Source organism: Saimiri boliviensis, chromosome 17 (genome assembly GCF_048565385.1).
Source record: "Saimiri boliviensis isolate mSaiBol1 chromosome 17, mSaiBol1.pri, whole genome shotgun sequence".
Taxonomy (NCBI): Eukaryota; Metazoa; Chordata; class Mammalia; order Primates; family Cebidae; genus Saimiri; species Saimiri boliviensis.
The window spans coordinates 1,891,182-1,907,225 of record NC_133465.1 but is presented as its reverse complement, the minus strand read 5'-3'; the positions used below and the strand labels follow the sequence as shown (position 1 = coordinate 1,907,225).

At 39.5% G+C, this 16,044-nt stretch overlaps 1 protein-coding gene and 1 non-coding gene across 13 annotated transcripts in view; both read right to left on the bottom strand.

The window, feature by feature from the left end:
• Positions 1–16,044, bottom strand: part of SYNRG (synergin gamma) — a 95,564-nt gene that overhangs the window by 67,183 nt on the left and 12,337 nt on the right. For 10 of the 12 annotated variants that reach the window (XM_039476169.2, XM_039476171.2, XM_039476173.2 and 7 more), the window contains exons 3-6: positions 13,651–13,772; positions 3,357–3,487; positions 1,961–2,066; positions 1,280–1,391 (exon numbers count right to left, since the gene is read on the bottom strand). In XM_039476169.2, coding sequence (XP_039332103.1) covers positions 1,280–1,391; positions 1,961–2,066; positions 3,357–3,487; positions 13,651–13,772 — 471 coding nt within the window. The remainder of the gene's footprint in view (positions 1–1,279; positions 1,392–1,960; positions 2,067–3,356; positions 3,488–13,650; positions 13,773–16,044) is intronic. The other 2 variants (XM_074388055.1, XM_039476178.2) reach the window with 1 other exon arrangement.
• LOC120366956 (U6 spliceosomal RNA) lies at positions 11,034–11,140 on the bottom strand. The gene has a single exon (XR_005581467.1). It is a non-coding gene; the product is annotated as a U6 spliceosomal RNA (small nuclear RNA).

Here is a 16,044-nt window from a genome sequence, read left to right as displayed (position 1 = left end):
ATCATCCTGGTCAACATGGTGAAACCCCGTCTCTACTAAAAATACAAAAAAAAATTAGCTGGGCAAGGTGGCGCGTTCCTGTAATCCCAGCTACTCAGGAGGCTGAGGCAGGAGAATTGCCTGAACCCAGGAGGCGGAGGTTGCGGTGAGCCAAGATCGCGCCATTGCACGATACAGCCTGGGTAACAAGAGTGAAAATCCATCTCAAAAAAAAAAAAAAAAAAAAAAAAGCACTATGGCTTTTTATTGACATTTACTTATAATAAACCTGTTCTACAGAAGCTACATTTAATATGAAGCTCATTAATAATACTATTTTATTGTTACTTTTTCACATTTATTATTATTTATTTTTAGACTGAGTCTCCCTGTCACCCAGGCTGGAGTGCAGTGGCACGATCTCAGCTCTCTGCAACCTCTGCCTCCCAGGTTCAAGCGATTCTCGTGCCTCAGTCTCCTGAGTAGCTGGGACTACAGGCTTACACCACTATGCTCAGCTAATTTTTGTATTTTTAAGAGACAGGGTTTCACCACGTTGGCCAGGCTGGTCTTGAACTCCAGACTTCAAGTGATCCTATCTGTCTCTGCCTCCCAAAGTGCTGGGATTACAGGCATGAGCCATGGTGCCTGGCCTGAAATGTTGAATTTTTAAAAAGAATGTGGTAACAATTATGCAAAGACGAGACTCATTTCAACTGCTAAGTGTTCAAAAGAACAACCACCTCCTCGCCCAAATCCCTTTACCCTGCTCTAAATAGGCACATTTCTTTTTGCATACCTGACAATAAATGTTGATTAAAAACTACAAAGAACTGCATTAGAGAAACTAGAATTTCATGAGATTGTAATACCTATGATTTTTAAAATGAGGCATTTTAAGAATTTTAAGTTTCATCACATTAAATAATGAATTCAGAACTAGCTCATGAAAGTTACTATAAAACAATGAGAATTAAATGGCAAACTCCTTTATCACATTTGCTCTGAGTAAATAGGTTTTACTAATATTTACATATTTATATACAGAAAACTTACAGGTGAAATGATCATAGTGACATTTAATTAAAGGACAAAGAGGTTTTTTTCCTCCCAAGACAGTTGTCATCCAGACTAGAGCTCTTAAGCCACTGTACATTTGAGAACATCCAAATCTGTACTCAGCTTGAAGGAAGAGTTCTGCATTGACTTTTTACACACACATATAATGGCCAGGTAAACAAACAGGGACTACATAAACCACCTTCCAAGAAAAGAAAAATGTAATGCCTCTTAAAACTACCTGGTTTCTTGGGGTGCGATGCTGGAGTCGGGTGCATTTTTGCATCTCTGGAAAATCCATCTAAGTTTCCTTTTATGGCTTCCAAAGCATCATCTCTACTCTTCTCTCCTGTCTAAGAGACAACAAATTATGTGTATTTCTTTACTTAACCCTTACTGTGTCTTAAACCCTCTCAAATTAAGAAAAGCATAGATATTCATCTATTTCCAATATTTTTACCACACACTTCTGATAATGAATTCTCCAAGTCAAAAAGACATTGCTAAATGATTAAACAATGACACAAAATGACACTCCAAAGAAAATAAAAACATTAAAGGGCCAATTTATAAATACTTTAGGATAGACCTGTTTGATATTAAGTGTCCTATGAAGGCTCTAAGGGAAATACGAAATATTACTGAATTCAGGATTACTGTTTCCCACGAAAAAGATTACAAACTGCCCTGATACCAAAAAAGAGCTGAGAAGATAATGGCTGATACCCTATTCTCATTAACAACAATGTATCTTTACAGAAAATGAAAAATCCTTCACATTAGGAATTAGATAAACTAAGATGGAAAGAATCAATCACAGCCTCAGCTTGGGCTGGTGCCCCAGTCAGGAAATCCATTGAATGAGTGAGAAGCAGCAAATTCAGGGTGTGTATGCTCTGGGTGAGAAGTATTGAAATACTACCTTGGGTTTCACACTGCTCAGAAGTCTGAGCTTTTGCTTCTGCTCTTCAAACTGGCGCCTTTTTCGTTCTTCTTCTAAGAGTTTTTGTTGCTGTTCAAATCGTTTTCTGAAGGAAAAATGATCTAATCAAGAACCAGCTCCTGGGATTATACACTGTGTTTTATACTCATGAGTTTTTTGGTTTTTTCCTTGAGACAGAGTTTCGCTCTTGTTGCCCAGGTTGGAGTGCAATGGCGTGATCTCGGCTCACTGCAACCTCCGCCTCCACCTCCAGGGTTCAAGCAATTCTCCTGCCTCAGTCTCTCAAGTAGCTGGGATTACAGGCACGTGCCACCATGCCCGGGTAATTTTGTATTTTTAGTAGAGACAGGGTTTTACCATGTTAGTCAGGCTGGTCTTGAACTCCTGACCTCAGGCAATCTGCCTGCCTTGGCCTCCCGAAGTACTACGGCATTACAGGTGTGAGCCACCATGCCTGGCCTATATTCAGATTTCTAACAGTTTCAGCAATATCATGTTGCATTTCTAGAAGTGTACATTTCATTATGACAATCCTGTTTCCTCACTATATGAATTCCAAAATACGTGACATGAGTCGAAAGAATGATTTACCTAAATTACATATATGAATTTACTTCTTATCTGATTTGCAAGAGGAGGAAACAAGCTTTTGCATACAAAAGTATTCTCATAAACCAGGGATGCAAATAAACGTAAGAACACACCTTGCTCTGCACATTAAAAAAGGACGTGCTTGGGAAGCCAGTGTCGCACAGGAGAAAAGAGCAATGACCTGGGAGTGAGGAAGCCTGCCTGTGGGTCCAGGCTTTGCTGCTAACCCTGTAACCCGGACTGACAAGCTCTTTCATTTTCCCAGACTTTGTTTTCACCAGATGTACAACAAGAGGGTTGAATTAGAGGCTCTCTAAGGTCCCTTTTGACTATAAACTTATAATAATGGTATTTTAAAGAGGGTTTTTTGTTGTCGTTGTTGTTTTTAAGACAGGGTCTCACTCTGTTGCCCTAGCTGGAGTATAGTGGCATGACCACAGTCTTAACCTCGGGGCTCAGGTGATCCTCCCACCTCAGCTATCTGAGTAGCTGGGATTACAGGCATGAGCCACCATGCCTGGCTAATATTTTATATTTTTTGTAGAGACAGGGTTTCGGCACGTCGCCCAGGCTGGTCTCAAACTCCTGGGCTCAAGCAATCTGCCTGCCTCAGCCTCCCAAAGTGCTGGGATTACAGGCATGAGCCACTGGGCCAGGCCTTAAGAGTTTTAAAGGCAACTTTTGACTGTTTTAGTTTCAAATCTGCACTAGAGATCATTAGACAATTCTTAAGATAGATGCTATAATGTATCTTTGCAATTCTTGAATTTTGGCGATCTCTTACTGCTGCTCTTCGGCAAACTGCTTCTGCATGTCTGGAGTGTACTGTGGGCCTGGAGGACGCATGCCCAGGAAGGGCGCTTGTCCTAGGTAAGGCATTCCCGCTGCTGGCATTGGTCCCATTGGTATTCCTGCCTAGAAGAAATAGACAAAGGCTTAAAAAACACAGTTTCTCCTTTCAATTATTATACAAAAATGTGACTCCCATAAATTCTATCTTAATACTTCTATTTGTAAAAAATATATTGTATTAAAAGATGCTAAAATTGGAAAGTTCCCTTTAACATCTAGCCCTTCACTGTCCCAGAGGTGACCACTGCTAATAGTCTGATAGGTGTGTGTGTATATGGACGTATATGCTCACACATTATATTCTTGTGACCTCACTGATCCTCTTTGAGAAGAGGTATTATATCTTACATATTTTCATATTTACAACAATAGGTAAGAGCCTGGCATATGGTAAACATACCACAAAAAAAATTAAATCTGATTTTCCAATATATATGAGAGGATAATGAGTACTTTAACATTACCAAAGGCCTAATAATCAAACTTTTATAGAAAATGAAACCTATTCAATAAAAAAATCATATATTACAGTTTATTAAAGTATCCAGAAATAAGAGTTACAGAATAGCTAATCATAAAATTTAATAATATTATGTTTTTTAGAGACAGGGTCTCATTGTGTCACTCAGGTGCAATCACAGCTCACTGCAGTCTCCAACTTTTGGGCTCAAGAGATCCTCCTGCCTCGGCCCCAGAGTACCTAGGACTATAGGTGTGCACCATTACAGCTGGCTCAAAATCTAATATTAAAAACGATAACAATGATAATGATTAAATGGCTGATTTTTAGTGAGTGACAACTCTTCTACTACTCAACCTCCCTAAAACGTTCCCCTTCTGTCTCTTAACTAAAACCTGTCCGTGAAACGCTCTCATTTGAAGATTGCTGCTTCTTTTCTGTATTTGCTGTTAAGTGGGGAATATTCCTTCTTGCTTCTTCTAAACCTTTTCTCCTCTGTCTTCAAAAACCTGAGTACATTTTAATTTCTCACCAATAGACTTCGTCTACTATCCGACCTTGTTCATGTCATCTACTGACCCCCAACTTCCCTACTCTTCAGTTGGACACTTCAGACTTGGCCATCTTCCATTCTACCCCTAAACTGCTCTTGCTAACATCAACCATCGCCCACATGGGTAACTCGCCAAACACTGTGGTCTTCCATGTCTTTAGCCTCCTCTTCACAATCAGGCCCAACACACAATTCCAGCTTCCCATTCTGTGGTAATACCCTTCAATATCCGCACCAAAGACTGCCTCATGTCCAAAATCTGGATGTCAGGCATCCTGACACCTGACGACCACCTCCTATCCTTCTCGTTCATCTAGACCAGTAATTCTCCTATCTCAGTATCTCCCACCTGTTAATTTATTTTTTTCCCTGGGCTTATTTTGTAGGTTCCACCTGCTAATTTTGCCATTTTTCTCATGATCCATCAACTTCACTATGTCCTCACTCCCCTTCTTGTTCAACTTAGATTCCAAGGGTCACTATTAAATGCCCTTGTAAAGAGCCTTAATTCCCTTAATTGTCAGTTTCTTAACAAGGTCTCCTGGGAAACTTCACCCCTGATTAGAATCAACTAATCAATCTCTCAATGCTTATACAAAAACCTTTGAATCTTGCTGAAGAGAAAAACACCAAGGATTCACTTTAAATTCTTCTTCTTCTTTTTTTTTTTAGACAGGGTCTTCCTCTGTTACCCAGGTTGGAATGCAGTGGTGCAATCCTGGCTCACTGTAACCTCCACCTCCCAGGCTGCTCAAGTGATCCTTCCACCTCATCCTCCCAGGTAACTGAGACCACAGGCATATGCCACCATGCCTGGCTATTTTTTGTATTTTCAAAAGAGATGGGGTTTCACCAGGTTGACCAAGCTGTTCTCCAATTCCTGACCTCAAGTGATACACCCACCCTGGCCTCCCAAAGTGCTGAGATTACAGACATTGAGCCACCACACCCAGCCAGCCTGGAATGCTTCTGAAGAGTTTCTAGCACTCTACAGCTGGAGTTACAAACAATACTGCTTTATTACTAACATTCTCTATTCTAAATCTTGGGTGGAGAGAGCTGTGTGTACTTATTTAAAATCCACAGTATTGTTCTCTTGCTGCTAAAAATGAGTATGACAGTCCTAGAATTAAATTTATCTTTCTTTCTTTAGTTTACCCAAAGTATATAAAATACAAAAGAAACTACCCAAATCACAGAGATTAAAAATAAGGCAAAGTGTTTTACAAAAATAATAAAGAATTAAAGAAATGAAGGTGTTATGCATATTACCTATTCTTACTTACAAACTCCTTTCTTGAGGAACATTCAAATTTACTAAATGGGATTTTGTTTCCCCACTACACCTGGAAAGGAGGCACTAAGTTTTTACAGACTTTTGAAATCTAAATAAACTAAAAGGTTAAGAGATGTTAGTCTTTAATTATACACTGAGTAGATGACACATCAAAAGAAAGAACTCAGAAATCTGAGATACATTTGCTAAACTGATGGCTACTTAAGATTTAAATAAGTTGAGAAATACAGTATGACAGTTAAGACTAGAAGAATAAAAGTGTCCATTTCACTTAGAACCCCAACAGGTTTTGACAAGTTAATCTTAAAATTACACTGAAGGGTGGCCAGGCATGGTGGCTCACACCTGTAATCCCAGCACTTTGGGAGGCCGAGGCAGGTGGATCACCTGAGGTCAGTTCAAGACCAGTGTGGCCAACATGGCGAAACCCTGTCTCTACTAAAAATACAAAAATTAGCCAGGCAATGGTGGTGTGCACATAATCCCAACTACTTGGGAGTCTGAGGCAGAAGAATCGCTTGAACCTGGGAGGCAGAGGTTGCAGTGAGCCAAGATGGCTGCACTGCACTCCAGCCTGGGCAACAAAAGTAAAACTCTGTCTCAAACAAACAAACAAGATTACACTAAAGGGCAAAGGACCATGAATCAGCCATAATTCTTTCAACAAAGAAGGATGATCCATACTACCAGATATCAATGCTTAGGCTAGTAAGGTATAAGATATTTACTGATGCAGAGAAAGACAGATACAGCAATGGGACACATACATCAGCCCACAAATTAATCCAAAGCATATAAAGAAATTTGATATTACAGGATTAATCACAGAAATCAGTAAATAAAAAATGGTCTATTTATAAACGATTTGGGAACAACTGACTACAATGGAACATAATAAAATTACATCCTTCTACCTCACACTGATACTAAAGAACAATTCTAAGTAGGTTAGAGACTTAATTTGAAAAGAAGGGCCAGGCGCATGGGCTCACACCTGTAATTCCAATACTTTGGGAGGCTGAGGCAGGCAGATCACTTGAGGCCAGGAGTTCCAGACCAGCCTTGCCAACATGGTAAAACCCCATTCTCTACTAAAAATACAAAAATTAGCCAGGCGTGGTGGTGGGTGCCTGTAATCCCACCTACTCTGGAGGCTAAGGCAGGAGAATTGCTTGAGCCTGGGAGGCTGCAGTTGCAGTGAGCCGAGATTGTGCCACACTCCAGCCTGGGCGACAGGGTGAGACTCTGTCACAACAACAACAAAAAAAAATTAAATTTTTTAAAGTAAGAAGATACAGGTAGGGAAGAACGTCTTAGATAAGACCAAAAAAAAAGGGAATGATTTATCCATCTGACTCAATTTCTACACAACTTGACACTGTAAACAAAATTAAAAGAGAGGTCAAAGAGTAGGAGAAGATACTGGTGACACATACAAACACAAAAGATTAGAATCCAGAATACATGCCGGGCGCGGTGGCCCATGCCTGTAATCCCAGCACTTTGGGAGGCCGAGGCGGGTGGCTCCTGAGGTCAAGAGATCGAGACCATCCTGGTCAACATGGTGAAACCCCCTCTCTACTAAAAATACAAAAAATTAGCTGGGCATGGTGGCACATGCCTGTAATCCCAGCTACTCAGGAGGCGGAGGCAGGAGAATTGCCTGAACCCAGGAGGCGGAGGTTGCGGTGAGCCGAGATCGCGCCATTGCACTCCACCCTGGGTAACTCCGTCTCAAAAAAAAAAAAAGAATCCAGAATATATAATAATCTCTCAGAAATCAATCAGATCAAAACAGCAAAACATCAGAAGCAAATGTCTGTCAATAGAACAACATATATTCACTTAATGAAATACCAAACAGCAGCTCCTACGAATAAACTTGGCATAATTTTACAACAGGTATAAATCTTGGAGGGAAACAATGTTAAATTTAAAAGTCAAGGTGCTGAAGGATACATACTTACGTAAAATTTAAAACCTAGAAATTATTATATATTGCTCATGAATATACAAATATATAAAATAATAAAAGTATAAAAATATGGCCAGGCACAGTGGCTCACGCCTGTAATCCCTGCACTTTGGGAGGCAGAGGTGGGTACACTGCTTGAGGTCAGGAGTTCAAGATTAGCCTGACCAACATGGTAAAACCCCACCTCTACTAAAATACAAAAATTAGCCAGGTGAGGTGGTAGGCACCTGTAATTCCAGGAACTAACTACAGAGGCTGAGGCAAGACAATCACTTGAACCAAGGAGGTGGAGGTTGCAGTGAGTTGGTGAGTTGAGATCACATCACTGCACTCCAGCCTGGGTGACAGAGTGAGACTCTATCTCAAAAAACAAAACAAAACAAAAAGTATAAATATACGGTAACTATCAACACTGAATTCACAATAGTGATAACAACCTCTGAGGAAGGAGAGAAAGGAAAGTATTTTTAATTTTTTTTTTTTTTTTTTTTGAGACGGAGTTTCGCTCTTGTTACCCAGGCTGGAGTGCAATGGCGCGATCTCGGCTCACCGCAACCTCCGTCTCCTGGGTTCAGGCAATTCTCCTGCCTCAGCCTCCTGAGTAGCTGGGATTACAGGCACGTGCCACCATGCCCAGCTAATTTTTTGTATTTTTAGTAGAGACGGGGTCTCACCATGTCGACCAGGATGGTCTCGATCTCTCGACCTCGTGATCCACCCGCCTCGGCCTCCCAAAGTGCTGGGATTACAGGCTTGAGCCACCACGCCCGGCTTTAATTTTTTTTTTTTGAGATGGAGTTTTACTCTTGTCGCTCAGGCTGTTAAAATTTGATAAAGGTATGACCTGACTACCTACATTAAAAAATCCCATGGAATCCATACAAAAATTTCTAGAATTAGTTCAGTGAGGTTGAAGAATACAAACATATAGTCATTTCTATATACATATACATAGTATTTCTATATACTAACAGTGAATAATGGAACACTGATATTAAAAAACAATGCCATTCATAATTGCTCAAAAAAATCAAAATATTTAGATGTAAATTTAACCAAACATGGATGTGAATTTTTTCTTTTTTGAGACGGAGTTTCGCTCTTGTTACTCAGGCTGGAGTGCAATGGCGCGATCTCGGCTCACCGCAACCTCCGCCTCCTGGGTTCAGGCAATTCTCCTGCCTCAGCCTCCTGAGTAGCTGGGATTACAGGCACACGCCACTATGCCCAGCTAATGTTTTGTATTTTCAGTAGAGACGGGGTTTCACCATGTTGACCAGGTTGGTCTCGATGTCTCGACCTCGTGATCCACCCGCCTCGGCCTCCCAAAGTGCTGGGATGACAGGCTTGAGCCACCGCGCCCGGCCCTGGATGTGAATTTTATGCTGACAACTATGTAAGTGCAGACAGAAGGAACCAAAGACCTAAACAAATGAAGAGATATCCCATGTTCATATGCTGGAAGACGTCACCTCTCAAAGACATCAATTCTCCCTAAATTCATACAGAAGTTTAACACAATGCCTATCAAACTCCAGCAAGAGTTTTTCCAGAGATAGACAACACTATCCCAAAATTCATATGGAAAAGCAGAGGGACCAGAGTAGTTAAAACAATTTTGAAAAGAAGAATGTAGGAGGAATCAACCTTATTGTATAGCTACCATCATGAAGACTGTGTTATTGGTGAAGGAACGGACATATGCGTAAATCAATGGAACAGAACAGAGAACCTATAGCAACATCCGCACGGGCGTGCCCTACTGATTTTTGACAAAAATGTAAAAGCATTTCAATGGAAGCAGAATAGCCTTTTTGACAAATGTTGCTGGGGCAATCAGACCTGCATAGATAAAAAGAGGTAAAAGACAACCTCAATCTAGGTCTTAAATCTTACACAAAAATTAACTCAAAAATGAATAATGTACTTAAAAGTATAAAACTTTAAAAAAAAAATAGGAAAAATCTTCAGATTCTAGGGCAAGGTGAGTAACTCTTAGACTTACGCCAACGCATGATCCATAAAATGAAAAATTGGTAAACTGAATTTCATCAAAATTGAACTTTTTCTCTGTGAAAGACCCTGTTAAGAGGATGAAAAGACAAGCTACAGACAAGAAAATACCTGTAAACTGCACACCTGACAAAAGACTAGTACCTAAAAGATATAAAGAATTCTCAAAGTAGTAAAATACCAAAAAATGCAATTTAAAAATTGCTTCAATTAAGTTATAAAGACATTACACATCAAAAGATGCTCAACATCACCTGCAAATTAAAACCATGTGATACTACAACGTACTTAGAATGACTGAACGAAAAAAATGACACTAAATGCAGGTAAGAATGCAATAACCGAACCTCTGATATATTGCTGGTGGGAACGTAAAACAGAGCTACTCTGGAAAAAAGTTTGGCGGCGTCTTAAATAACCAAAAATGTAATACCATGCAACCCAGCAATTGCACTCTTGGGCATTTACCCCAAGAAACGAGGACTTATGTTCACACAAAAACCTTTATTTGTAATAGCCAAAAACTATAAACAACCCTGATGTCCTTCAGTGAGAAAACGGTTAAACAAACTGTCATACATCCACACCATGGACTAATACTCATCAATTTAAAATGAACTACGATACATGCAACGATTTGGATGAATCTGAAGGGATTATGCTAAGCGACAAACGCCAATCCCAGAAGGTTAATGATTCCATTTATGTAACATTTTTGAAACCACAAAATCATAGAAATGGGGAATACATTAGTGAATGCAAATAAGGTGGGGCAGGAAGCAAGTGAGTATGGCTACAAAAGGGCAATGTGAGGAGATCGTTGGGGAGATGGAAATGTTCTGTCTCAGCTGTACCAACGTCCATATACTGGTTGTGTTACTACAGTTCTACAAGTTTCTACCAATAGAGCAACTGGGCAAAGGATTTCTTTCTTTCTTTTTTTTTTAATAAAGAAAAAGAAGTTTAATGGACTCATAGCTCCATGTGGCTCGGGTGTCCTCACGATCATGGAGAAAGGTGAAAGCTGTGTCTTACATGGCAGCAGGCAAGAGAAAATGAGAACCAAGCGAAAGGAGTTTTCCCTTATAAAACCATCAGATCTTGTGAGACTTATTCACTACCATGAGAGCAGTATGGGGGAACCACTCCCATGATTCAATTACTTCTCACTAGGTCACTCCCATAACATGTGGCAGTAATGGGAACTACAATTCAAGATGACATTTGGGTGGGGACACAACCAAACCGTATCAGTGCCTTATTTATAGCTGCAAAAATGAACAGGGAGTTTGTGCTCATGAAGGTTCTGTTAAAAATATGGAACGCTTCACGAATTTGCGTGTCATCCTTGCGCAGGGGCCATGCTAATCTTCTCTATATCGTTCCAATTTTAGTATATGTGCTGCCGAAGCGAGCACAAAGGATTTCTTTTATTTCTTACAATTACACAACAGATTACAACAGGTTTACACGTGTACATCATGTACTCTATACTTGCCTAGATGTTTGAAATGCTTCAGAATAATTTTAAATGTATTGTAAATCATGAGGAGTGTTTTCTTTTCATGTGTTTTGGGGAAGGGAGTGGTTATAATAATCATCATCAAAAATAATATAATAATAATCAAGACTAAATTTCTGGCTGGCACGATGGCTCATGCCTGTAATCTCAGCACTCTGGGAGGCCAAAGTAGGTGGATCGCTTGAGGTTAGGAGTTCGAGCCTGGTCAACACTGTGAAACCCCATCTCTACTAAAAATACAGATATTAGCCAGATGTGGTGGTGCGTGCCTGTAATCCCAGCTGCTTAGGAAGCTGGGGCAGGAGAATTTCTTGAACCCAGGAGGTGGAGGTTGCAGTTAGCCGAGATCATGCCACTGCACTCCAGCCTGTGCAACAGAGCAAGACTCAGTCTCAAAAACAAAAAATAAAAAAAAAGGACTCAATTTTGATGTTGACTTTTTTATCTGAATCATCACTTTTATCTCCAAAGACTTAAGAGATAACTATAGGAATAATGGGTTTGCTTCATATATGTCCCTGGTTGATAAGAGCTATTGAGTTAGGGGGGAAAAATAAGATCTAGATTTTTTTTCTTCTTAAAGAATGGTGAGCAGCTTCGAAATAGTATAATGCCTGTCAGCAAGATTAAAGGTTAAAGAAAGGGAATTCGGTTGCTTTGTCTTAGAATCATTAATATACAAACTTCTGACATTCAGGACATTATTAAGGCACTAACAACTCTCACAGTTTACTTTTTTCTTGTTGTTCTGCATGTTAAGAGACTCTTAACTTGTTTTTGGTTGTTTCAAACTCTAAAAACATTTTTCAGATAATTGTCTAAGTCATAAAATAATGTTTAGTGTAAAAATTCATGATTTAAAATTTTTATCAATTATTAAAATTCAGTAGTAAGCTTAGAAAGTCTTAATTTAAAATACATTGCATTCTATGGTAGATTGTTTTTAGTTATTTGCTGCCTTTATTCTAAGAGGACTACACATCCCTGTGTGGTTTACATTCTTCCTGGTATATTCCTCCTCTACTGATGTTAGGGCCATATTACTTTTGTGAGCAGAAGTGACTAATAAATGCTACCTCCAAGTGTTAGCTTTAAAGGACATCACAGGGTTTGGTCATCTCTTTTTCCTATGCCAAGAACCTAAGATGTCCTGGCTGAAGGTCCTAGGATAAAGAAAACATGAACAGAGTCAGCACTCTGAATATGTAACACAAGTGAGGAATAAACTTTTGTTTTGTAAGTCACTGAGATCTGGGGACTGTTTCTGCAGCAGAGCCTAGTGAAAGCTAGCTTAACATGGATTAAAAGCTCAAGAAATCTCAATGTATTCCCATTTTCTTCCTTCTAGAGATGGATAAAAAAATGACACTGGAAATTTTCCTGACCCTTTAAACACAAAACAGAAGCTTTATCTGCATAATTGACTTCAAAACAACAATAGTTTCAAATTAAAATTCTGATTGTGAACTCCTAATATTACTTATTTATAAGTTGTATACATGTGTTACTGTATACAAGTATATACTGTATTAAAAAAACCACACAGCAATAGAAAATGTTAAAGCGTTAGGTAAATAAGTGAACTAATGCAGAAACAAAAAACCAAATACCGCATGTTCTCACTTACAAGTGGGAGCTAAGCACTGGGTGCACATGGACATAAAGATAGGCTTGAGAGACACTGGAGCCTTTAAGAGGGGAGAAAGAGCGGGGGAAGGGTTGAAAAACTAGCTGTTTGGTACTATACTCCCTGCCCAGGTGACGGGTTCCCTCAGCATCACACAGTATAGAACTGTAACCAACCAACACATGTGCCCCGTGAATCTAAAATAAAAGTTGAAAAAAACCCAAAAATAAGTAAAAAATAAAGCGTTAGGTAAAAATGAAATACAGTATATGGCATTAAAGATATGTGTTAATAGTACAAAAGCAAAAATGCTTTTATAATCTGGCTTTTTTTTTTTTTTTTTTGAGAAGGAGTCTCACTTTGTTGCCCAGGCTGGAGTGATGTCAGCTCACTGCAACCTCCACCTCTCAGGTTCAAGGGATTCTCCTGCCTCAGCCTCCCGAGTGTCTGGGACTACAGGCACATGCCACCACGCCCAGCTAATTTTTGTAGTGTTAGTAGAGATGGGGTTTTGTTATGTTGGCCAGGCCGGTCTCGAACATCTGACCTCAAGTGATATGCCGGCCTTGGCTTCCCAAAGTACTGGGATTACAGGCGTGAGCCACTGCGCCCAGCCTTTTCCCTCACTCTTACGAACACATCTTCATTTTAGTTTGAAGGAAGACATTTATTTATATTTACTTCTAATTGTAACGTTACGTTCTTAGTCTGTAGCTCTTGATATTTAAACGTAACAACAAACAGTAACTTTGTAAAAAACCAAATAAAGAAGCAAGTACCTGCATAGCAATAGGTCCCTGGGACATCTGAGAGCTGTAATTCATTCCCATAATGCCTTGCATGTTAGGCTGCATGACAGAGACCATAGGAAATCCTTGTTGCTGCATCGGCATCAGGCCTGCTGAAAATGTAAAGCATTATTAAAGTCAGTGTGTTTTAAAGTTTATTTTCTTAAAACCCTAAGTACCTAAAGGACTTGTTACTTTACTTGGCAGGAAGCAGAGTGTAATGGAAAAAGCACAGGGTTCTGAGTGAGACAGATGTAAAGATGAATTCCAACTCTATCATTTACTTAGCTGTGTGATCTTGAACAAGTTCCAAAACTTTATCTGTAAAATGAAGATTATAACTCTCGTACGGAATTTGTACGCATATTAAAAAACTAACAGTACGGCCTATTTGGGGTATTCATACCCTTGTGTTGCCCCATTCCATTCTGAATAGGGCTGCCCAGTATAACCAATAGGATACCGTGGAAATGACAGCATGTAACTTAAAAAGTTTAGTTATTATTTTTTTTTTTAACCCAGAATCTCACTCTGTCACCCAGGCTGGAGGGTAGTGGCATGATCTTGGCTCACTGCAACCTCTGCCTCCCGGGTTCAAGCGATTCTCCTGCCTCAGGCTGCCAAGTCACTGGAACTACAGGCACCTGCCACCACGCCCACCCAGCTAATTTTTACATTTTTAGTAGAGATGGGGTTTCGCCATTTTGGCCAAGCTGGTCTTTAACTCCTGACCTCAAGTGATCCGCCCCCCTCAGCCTCCCAAAGTGCTAGGATTACAGGTATTAGCCACCACACCTGGCCCAAAGGCTAGTTCTTAAAAGACACTGTAGTTTCCTCCTTGTTCTTTTTGATCACTTGCTCTGGTGCAAGCCACTTGGATGTTATGAGAATACTCAGTAAGACCTATGGGGAATCCACGTGGTGAGGTACTGAGGTCTTCTGCCAAAAGGCAGCATGAATTTGCCATTTATGTCAATCAGCTACCTTGGAAGCTGCTCCATGAAACTCAGATGACTGCAATCCTGGCTGACATCTTTACTGCAATCTTATAAGAGGTCTTGAGCCTGAACCACCCAGCAGAGCTATTCCTAGGTTCCTGACCCATAGACACACTATGAAATAATAAAATGCTTACTTTTTAAAGTTCGGGATCATTTGTTACACAGCAGCAGATAACTAACAAAATAACAGTTAAAGGCATGAACTCTGGGCGCCAACTAGAAATGCCACATACTACTTTGGAACCTTGGGCAATTTACTTCTTTCTATGCCTTCGTTTCTCATTTGTAAAATTGTTTAATACTTACTATGTTTAAATAAATGTTATTCTTCCTTTTCATTACATGAATAGGTACCATAACAATTACCACAAAATAGCCAAAGCAGAAAACTATCATGAAAGTATGATTTAGGCTAGTGTTGCCCAAACTTTTCCGAGAGCAGAGGTAAATGAATATACATCCCTTTGGGATTTTGATACATACTAAATGCTTACCGTATGCTAGGCACACTATGTGCTTGGTACACAGAAGTGAATAAAACAAAATCCCTACGTAGCCTGAGCACAAATTTCATTCTAATTTTGCATTCAAACAACATTCACGTTGGTTCTACCACTAAGAAAGCAGCTTTATATCAAACTGTCAACTTAAAAAAATTAAAGATCTAGGAAATTATACCATGTTTATCTTATGGTTTTTGGGTACCTTCCAGGTTATTTATAATAACCCAGCCTAATTTCAGAAGCACAAACATTCACATTTGTCGGTAACAGTTATTACAGGTAGGCCATTCACTTATTCAAGTATTTGAGGCCTACTCTATATTAGGCACTGTTCTAGGGACACAGCCATGAACAAAACTAGGTCTTCACTCTCATGGACCTTACAGTGTAATCAGGACAGACAGATAATAAAAAAAATAAGTACATGTCAGGTGGTGATAAGAGCTAGGGCAAAAAATAAAGCAGGGCAAGGGGGAATGGAGTGGTTGCTATTTTACATAGGGCAATTAGAAAAAGTTTCACCAGGGTGGCATTTCAGCAAGGACCTCAAGGAAATAAAGAACCAAGCCATGCCAATATATATATATATATATGTATATTATGATTTTGATTTTTTTTCTTTTTTTCTGTTTTTAAAACCAGCCATGCCAATATTTGGGAAGAATATTCCAGACCAAAGAACACTAAGTACAAAGATCACAAGGTGTCACGGAGAATTAGAATACACAGATTGAAAATAGCCACAGTAAGATGTTTTCAGTCTTTGGACTTAAAGTTTTATTCATTTTAATTGATTTTATTTTATTGCTGAATGGGTAATTCAGATACCTGGCATAATATTTCAAGGCATAAAAGTGTACACAGTAAAAAATAGGTCTCCT